The 9,552-nt window shown below is 31.9% G+C and overlaps 1 protein-coding gene across 1 annotated transcript in view; it reads right to left on the reverse strand.

Moving 5' to 3' along the window:
* LOC123666557 overlaps positions 1–6,741 on the reverse strand; it is a 109,241-nt gene extending 102,500 nt beyond the window's left edge. The window contains exon 1 of the mRNA XM_045600668.1: positions 6,685–6,741. Within this exon, the coding sequence (XP_045456624.1) occupies positions 6,685–6,741 (57 nt within the window). The remainder of the gene's footprint in view (positions 1–6,684) is intronic.
* Positions 6,742–9,552: the final 2,811 nt, after the last annotated feature.

Here is a 9,552-nt window from a genome sequence, read left to right on the forward strand (position 1 = left end):
CTGACCTCAGTTCTTATTATTCTTTGTTCAGTAGGTATATTAGTCTCCTAACAAATTGAGTCTAACAACAAAGAACTATAAGCAAACTAACTACATTGATACGATTTTAGCTTAGTTGCCCAAAAATTCTCGTTCCAAATGCAAAGTTTTATGTGTGATAATGATTCGTGATAAAAAAATTAAACTATTCTATATTTCTTAAAGCTTCAAATAAATAGATTGTGATCTCTAATTTAGTCTTTTATATCAGCTCTGTGAAAAGATTTTTGAACTTATACTTCTTTTGGCGAGAAGAAAAAGAATGTGAGTAAATTTTTACGTTGCGCGCGCACACCGCCACATAAAACCGACACCCTGAAGTTAGCTAGTTAATGAAGGACAAGTTAGCGACGTGAAGTTAGCTAGCCAATGAAGTATAAGTTCTTACGTGCGTACATAAGTACACACACACACTCACTTTTATTTATACATATATTTAACAACAGTTCCATCATTAATCATTCACGTTAAAAGGGCATTTTTTATATATTTTAAATATCTTTTATCATAGTCATAAAGTTCAGCGGAATTTAATAAGTGTTAGAAACAATGTGGAAGCCACGTCAGGTTCTTTTGTATACCAAGTTTTGTTTTTATAACATTGTATCTATGTGTTATCATCTAACAATTAAAGGTCACAGTTTGACCTAAAATATGTGAATAGAATTCTGTTTTATTGTGGACATACAAGGACATTTTGTCATATCATCGTTTTGTTTAGTACTTTTGCTTTTCTAATACAAATGAAAATATAATATTGGCTGCCTAAGGAAATATAATGCTAAAAATAGATTATAAAAGAATATACAGAACCGCTGATAATGGTTAATACTATAAATCTTAAAATGAATAAAATAACAATTAAAAGTAACACAATATTATAATTTTAACCGGCTTCCAAAAAGGAGGAGGTTGTCAATTCGATTGTATTTTTTTAATGTGTATTATATATTGTTTTCTAAAGTTTACGCGAATTTCACTCATTATAATGAACCAACTCTTTCTGATTACGTTGTAATTCAGCTAAATTGTGTTTCTACTAGGAAAGTTTTGGAGTAGTTCTGAATTATTTCATTTTATACGTATTTTGGGATTTTGAATCTGAATCTGAGGTTTGCTGACAAAACTTCGTGACTGAACATTGAAAAAATCGTAAAAAAGCAAAACAAAAAATTGCTTTTTTCGGGTTTTTGCCTAAAAAACGAAAACAATTACAATTACAATTTGTTACAAATGTCACTATTTAGTTTTTTTTTCCAAACCAACCGTTCGGCCTGGGAGTTGAAAATTGGCAATTTTCAGCGGTCTCTGTAAATCCCACTTTTAATATCCAAAACTTTATTTTTTATTAGAATGCTATTATTTGATTAATTTCCCCTAGTTTACTGCACAAGTGATTAAAAATTAAAAAAGGGATTGAAATTGAAAAAAAAATATATTAAAAAAGGTAAGACTAATAAAACTTAAAAAAAATATCGTTGGTTATGATCATATATTATTAATATTACAAGAGATATCTCCAAACAGTCGCGAGAAATTGTTAGACGAATTCGTTTCTGCACGCTCTTAATAACTTAGAAAATCCGAGTTCATTGATAATGATATTTTATTTGCGCTGATTTAAAAAGCTATAGTAACTTCAATCTCTCTGATAGTCAGTGCGGTTTTCCAATATGAGATCACACAGTTTGTGGGTTTTTTCTTCGATCGTAGATGTTGTAGTCCGGCATTCCATGTTCCATGTTCTAGCTTACTCCTTACTAATGTAATGAATATATTTTTTTTGGTTTTAAGTTTTTTAAATGATTTAGAATTTCTAAAAACAATATATAATTATACTATGACAGCCAAATAATATATAGACTTAGCATATAGTTTATTCAGATCTTACCTATCAAACCGTAGGCAGGTGGTTAAAATTGGAAATTATGTGAGTGAACCGAAACCAGTTACATTTGGCGTCCCTCAGGGATCAATTTTGGGCCCCATGTTATTCCTAATACACATAAACAGCATAAATGACGTGGGTTTAAAAGTCAACGTAACTTTGTACGCTGATGATACATGTCTTTTTTACTTTGGCAGCTCAATACATACAATTATAACAGATGCACAAAATGACTTAAATTTACTTAATAAATGGTTTCAATACAATCTTCTTACTTTGAATACTTTGAAAACGAAATATATTATATTTAAAGCTAAAAATAAAAACATTCCCAACTATCAACCCCTTAAAATAAATAACGCAGAAATTAATAGAACTGACCAGGAACGATACTTAGGACTCACACTGGACAGTTACTTGACATGGACACCACATATCGAAAAAGTTAGAAAAAAACTTATATCCCTAACTGGACTCATACGTAGTGTAACAAGATGTCTTCCACAAAAAGTTCGCTACCTCATTTATAACGCACTTGTTAAACCCCACATTGATTATTTGGTTGAAATCTGGGGCGCAGCAGCAAATAAATTTCACTAAAAAAACGCAAGTACAAAAAATTCTCTTGAGGAGCGCGAATAACCTTATATGTCGAGCACCAAGAACGAACTACGGTGCAAAAAATATCTTGTTTCAAGGCGTGAAATTATATAATAAAATTCCAAATGATGTAAAGAACTCACAATCATTACAAACATATAAAAAACGTTTAAAACATTATATAATAAACAATTGCTGAATAAAATAAAAATATTATAAATATAAAATATTTATAATAATATATAAAATAACAAATAACTTAAGTGCCCTGAAATGCCATGCCACTTCTGGTCTGTGTGTGATCTATGTATATTCCACGCATTCGATCGCTGTGTAAACTGATTGTTGAATTTCTACCCACTTTAGTTTTATTTTTTCTTTTGTGTTGGACTCGCAGTAATACTATGTTATAAACTACAAATTGTTTATATAGTTGAATTTCTCATGTAATTGAATTTGTTGTAATTCTTTATGAGAATAAAGTTTCTATAACCATACTTAATGAGAGTGTCCGTCCGCGAACTTTCTGGTCCAACCTCGTACACTTATAATTATTATTGTACATAATTATTGTTGTATTCGCAACATCAGTATCGACTCTTCCCATCAATATTACAAACGAAATGATAACAGACATCTTTATCCTCAAAGAACTCGATAACATGAAAAATAAAACTGAAAGCCCTGAGTTTAAACGTAAATCTCGAAACAAAAGCTGTACGTAGCTCAGTGAGTGAACAAAGCTCCATCGAGCTTCGTTTCAAACAGTCTGTGTTACGTGAGACTGTTATGACGCCTCTCGTTTAAATCGAAATACTTGTTTCGTTTACTGTATCCAGTCTCATCCATTATTGTTTGTATAACATAAAAATAAAGTCAAATTGAGAAACTTCTGCTTTTTTGAAGTCAGTTAATTATAGTTTACTTGTACTTAATGTAATTGCAAAATAAGTACCAAAAACACATCTACACTACAGGCTTTCTATTAAAAGCTGTAGATTATTATTAATCCAAAAGAAACAGGTCTAAATGCCTATTCTATCTCTCACTGTTAAAGTTCAATAATTATAATAATTAATTATAATTATTTATAACATACACACACACACACGGTCGTCTGTTCCTATTAAGCAACTTAATGCTTGTGTATAGGTAACAGCCGACGGATATACACATTTTTGCGATAAATAATAAATAGATAGATAGATAATAAATACATATATCACACCCAGGCTCGAGGCAGGAATCGAAACCACAACCCTCGGAGCAGAAAGCAAGACGCGTAAACTACTCGTACCTTATTTGTAGAATTTACGACCGTTGAAAAAAAAGTGGTTACATATATCTATCTGTTCGTATTATAATTATAGATATTTACAGAATACTTGGCTAAAAAAACAGTAGTAGCTATTAAAATTTTAGCCCCACTTCGTATCAGATATTTCTGTAATATCATATACATTGTAGTTTATACATAGGTACTTAGTAAATGCTATAAATATACTTACAAGTATTATTTCAACGGATATATTCCATACTATGAGTAACGATCGTTATCAGGTGTACTGTACATGATAACAACCGGGACTGACGGCTTAACGTGCTCTCCGAGGCACGGTGGAGAGACCCACAAGGAACAACACTCAGACCACGGCAAAAATCTGAATGGCCAATACAAACGTTTGTCATGTGCGGGGATCGAATCCTCAACCGCTAGCTCAACAGCCACAAACCAGTGCTGTGACCGTTGCGCCAACGCGGACGACAAAGATAATTATTGTTTATTTATTTTACAAAACTTCTTTGAAGATAAACAATATTTATGAGTTTATAATACTTTCAAATCAGTTTTTAATGAAATGTAAATATTTACATTACGAACAGGGTTTTAATAAAGCCATCCCTATGTTTAACTTGCTAAACCACAGTGTTATTACAAAAGATACACATATCTCTTGATCCTCGACTGAATTTCATACATATGAGTAATATTAAATTGTTTTAAATATCCTATTTTTATCTAATCGAGTAATTTTTTATAAATTTTTGCTCTATAATGAAAAATATACTTTTAAAAACATCTAATAAAAAGTACGGCTGTTCTGTACGTAATAATATTTGATCAAAAACATAAAATTAAACAAAAAGAAAGTTAACTTTTTTTTGGAAAAAGCTAAGAGCTATGATTGTATTTCGATTAAAAACAGCCCTATTAAAATCCATATTAAGATATTAGGTTGGATGAGGCTTGTTGAAAGCCGGGATTTCTGGCGCGAACTTGGGAAGCCCTATGCCCTGACTATGACTATGAACTGACTGACTGACTATTAAAATCAAAAGTCAGAAAAAGGGGTAAAAGGTAAAAATTGAGATAGTATTTGTTCTAAACCAAATGTTAAATAACAATCTAGAACAACAGCTATAAACCATAAAACAAAGCTTGAATGAAACGCAGCCATCGCAAATTAATTCCCGTTTGAGAACAATGTTCAATTTCAAACACTGGCTTTTAAACGTACGTAATTGTTATGATGGGGTCTTTGTGAACCACTGAATCGGAAACGATTGAAAATACTGAATTATCATTGACAGAAATACCACACCTATTACTATTTGTTTATGTATTAAGTTAAATAATATGTGGGTAACACAAAAATAAATCGTAAGAATTAAAAATAGCATTCAGCAGCAAAGAATTCATTGTATTGTGAAACTTTGAATAGTTACGAGTTAAAGGACTCATTATAGACGGCGCCACGGTTCGCTTAAACTGATTATAAAATCATCATATCAAAAATTTCGATCTAGCGGTTACATCGTTCCATAGCTTAATTGGCTAAAGCACCGACACGGTCAGTCGGAGTCGATTTTTGATATGATATAAAAAAAAATTAATTTTTCCTAATGTGTGGGTAACACAAAAATAAAATCGTACAAATTATGTATTAAGTTATTAATATTATGTATTTATTTTATACAAAAATTACAGTATAACGGTGCAGTGATGTAGAGAGCCTAACTCGCGCCCGGGGCACAATACCTTTTTAACGCCTCCCCCTCCCATTCGAAAACCATATAATATGTCCATATGTTTGTTTTGCGGACTATTTGGCGCCTCTTTATGAGTAGCGCCTGGGGCATCATGCCCCCTCCCTCGCTCCGCCACTGTAATGGCGTATAAGAGATAAGCATGGAAAAGTGTTAGTATAGGCGATACAAATCATTTTCTCGGATTTCGGGTGTTTTAACCGTTCTCCTTGGTTTTGTGAGTGATACATTTTTATTATTTAATAGTGTCGTTTTTGTCTAACTTTAGTTTGTGAAAGAAATGTAGTTACTGCTCAATTAGCATCTAGGTATAGACTCTTAAATTCTCAGTTTTGTTCAACGTAATATTATATAATAATTATTTGATTCCGACGATAAAGGTCTAGGATCGACAGAACTTGAATAGTAAATCCTGTGGTCCAATTGTCCATTTTATATATATATAGATATATTCACTTATTTAAAATTATTAAAAAAAAATCTTAAAATCCAAAATAATCGAAAAACTAAAAAAAGGGATGATTTAGATAAAAAGTGTTGAGAAAAAGTCAACTATTATTAGTTTTTTTTTTGTTTCAAATCTAGAAGTAATATCTACAGAGATATTAGTTATATAGAATTTATGTATCCTCGTTTATGCATAGGTTAATGCGATCTTCCTGAAAAAAATGCTACAGGCAACTCTTCCACTGCTATAAGCTATGATTTTATATTTTCACTACCATAACTCTGCGGTTTTACTCCTACAATTTTTGTCAATACCTAATCAGACGGTTAAAAGTTGTCAATTAATTCTCAACCTCCAGCTATCAATACCTACATTAAACTATATTAATAAATTCCTTAGTTTTTGCTTGAAATTGTAACTAATTTAACGCATGTCACGATACGGGTCAAATAACCCCGTCCTTTCACATAAAACTTAAACGGTGGTTCTTTTTTCAACTTTAGACCGTTACCTACTTACAGACACTAATTTTCATTACTATAAATCCATTGTTGTTTGCTTTAAATAGTGAAGGAATTTGATGAAGACGAGGTTGCGGATATACCCCATCTTTTTAAATCGCTTTCGTAGCCTTTTTTTAATATAATTATGTCTTTCTTACCTTATCCACAGGCATGGAAGGGCACGCGCGGCACAAGTTCCAGAATGAACCGATCATCTGGGGGCAGCCGTCCGGCTCGGTGTGGCTCGGTTACTCCGAAGCTTTACGCCAGCCCGGGCTGGAGCATGTGATGCTGCTGTGGGAAGAGGATCTGGTTAATTGTATTGCCTTTATTCTTGTGATATGAAGTCAAAGCACTGTGTTTTGTGCTTGCGGGTTACATTTGTTGCAATGTAAACGGTGGCCATATTGTTGTTTACCTTGCTCAGGGCGTCTTATAAATCATAATTTTTTAATTTTTCTTTTAATAGTAGATATTTCCAATGGTTTCAAAATAATGTATAATTGTCGTATATATATTCTGTAGTATCGTATAACGTTTGTTGTACTTAATTTATTTTTAAACGGGTATATGTATTTTTTTGTGTTGCGTACCATCCCTAATAAATAAATAAATAAATAAATAATTTATAAAAAGTAGTAGCATAAAAGGCACGAAATCTTGCATAAGAGAAACAAAGAGTCATGTTGGAGGCCAGTTATTATTGTAAAACTTTTAAATATCAAGAACTTAAAAATTTTATTTCGAAATTTTACAATATTATAAGTACGTCTACATATTTAAAAATAACAATTTAAAGACTAAATATTTATTTTTTACTAAATATTAATTTCATCATTATTATTAATGTCAACTAATATAAAATTTGTACATACATATGAAATTAAATCTTAAAACTCTTCAGACTTCGTTAGCTATGAAAGTCAAAAGGTTAGTCTCAAAGCGAGTGTTTATGAGACGGCAGAAAATGAACGCTTTTCCCTATTTAAAGTTAAATATATTTTTTATTTGTTCTATTTACGATTATATTCTTGACATTTCTTTTTAGCGGTCAAGTAGAAGCTAAGTGAAGTGAAGCCGAGTGAAGTGGTTGAGGTGAAATTATCTTGAAATCGTAAATATCTTTATCCAAACAGCCTTCAAAAGCACCTTCAAATCGTTATTTTACAATTTAAAACTTTAATTATTTTTAAAAGTGAAGCTACCACCGGTTCTGAATGCGTCTGAACGGTAACTGCAGAGACGAACCGGCAAGAAACTTCGCAGTTACTCATTATAGTATATATATACTGTGAACTGTGAATTGAATTTACATACAGTATTATATAATTTGACAAAAATCAATGTTGCTAAGCGCATAACTCGAGAATGGTTCGACCGATTCGGCTAATTTATTTTTTGTATGTTCCATAAGGCCCACGGAGAGTTTTTACATAAATTGACAGAACAAAGTCTGTCCGGGTAGCTAGTTGTTAATATTTATACGAGAATTCGTATGAAACATAGGTATAGTGTAAGTTTCTCTACTGAATTAGAGCATAGCAGGAATTATCTTCCTTAAAATCTGGAGCAGCCAGACTAGGGACGTACGTCAACATCTTCTTCTTCTTCGTCTTCTTTTACTTTGGCTCCCTGAAGGATTTGGCAATATCTAAGTACGTTAACATTACTGAAGATAAACTCAGATAAATAACGCTGCTGTCAAACAGTTTTTGATTCCTGTGGTAAGTTTGTTAGCCAGAACTTCAAGTTGTATCGATAGCGGGCATAAGACCGGCAACGTTGAAATTACTTACTTTATACTTGCGTTACTTACGTCATACTTGGATTAAACAAGTTAATAAACTTGGCTGTTTATTGCTATATATATAAGATACTATTACTAGACTACTATTATATATAATATCTATATGTACAATAGTAGGTATGCTCCCTAGTGAACTGTAATGATCTCTAGGAAATATAATTTATCTTCTTTAAGTCTAAAGCAACTATCAGTATTATCAAAAAAAAAAAAAAATACGTTTTTCTTATATAACTAGGTCGACAAACAAGCGTACGGCTTACCTGATGGTAAGCGATTACCGTAGCTCATAGACGCCTGCACCACCGGAAGCATTGCAAGCGTGTTGCCGACCCTACCCCCCAAATCCCCCCAGGAGCTCACCTTACTCTCCGACAGTAATACAACATTATTATTTAGTATTATTTAGCTGTGATCTTCTGTAAGCTCAAGGTACTACCCCAGTCGGGCTTTTGCATATTTTGAACAGGAAATTTCCTGCTATGCCCGACATCAGCTAATAGTTTACATATTAACAATTTAAAAACTTACATGAAACAAATATGGATATGGAGTACCTCAGGTTATTTTTGTCGATTTAAATAATGACTCGTGATAGCTCAATTATCCGCCAACACGCAGTGGCTTAGTGGATTAATTACAAACTTATCCTATATAAAGAGTAGGCCTCTTTCAGCTGAAGGACGCTTACGTACTCATTTAGCTCAGATAACACACACATAATTATCTTTATCGATTTCAAAAAAAGGAGTTTCTCAATTCATTACATAACAATAATAATATTTCAACCGATTTAAATAAAAAGGAGATTTTTTTAATGTGTTTTATTTCATAACTTTTTACTGTGTACATCAGTTTTGATCATCACTTCATCATCATCATCATCATCAGTAGTTTTGATTGAGTCTAGTAGAGATCAAACACATCTATATAAATAATATGCAAACATATCAAAATAATACATATTTCAACTGCTAGTAACATTGCAGGTTTTCATCGCTTGCACTATACGAGTATGCGTTACGATGAAACGAAAATAACGAAATATAAAAATTGCAATCTCGGAACCGAGCCAAATAGCAGTTATAAAACATTGCTGTTTTTACTTTTTTAGTGGTCGTTACTACGAACCTGCTTAGCTTTATACGGAGTGAAATAAATTTCATGAAATAATTAAAACAATAACTATATAAAATAATATCTACGATTTTATTTTTGTGTT

The sequence above is a fragment of the Melitaea cinxia genome, chromosome 26 (assembly GCF_905220565.1).
Source record: "Melitaea cinxia chromosome 26, ilMelCinx1.1, whole genome shotgun sequence".
In the NCBI taxonomy this organism is placed as follows: domain Eukaryota; kingdom Metazoa; phylum Arthropoda; class Insecta; order Lepidoptera; family Nymphalidae; genus Melitaea; species Melitaea cinxia.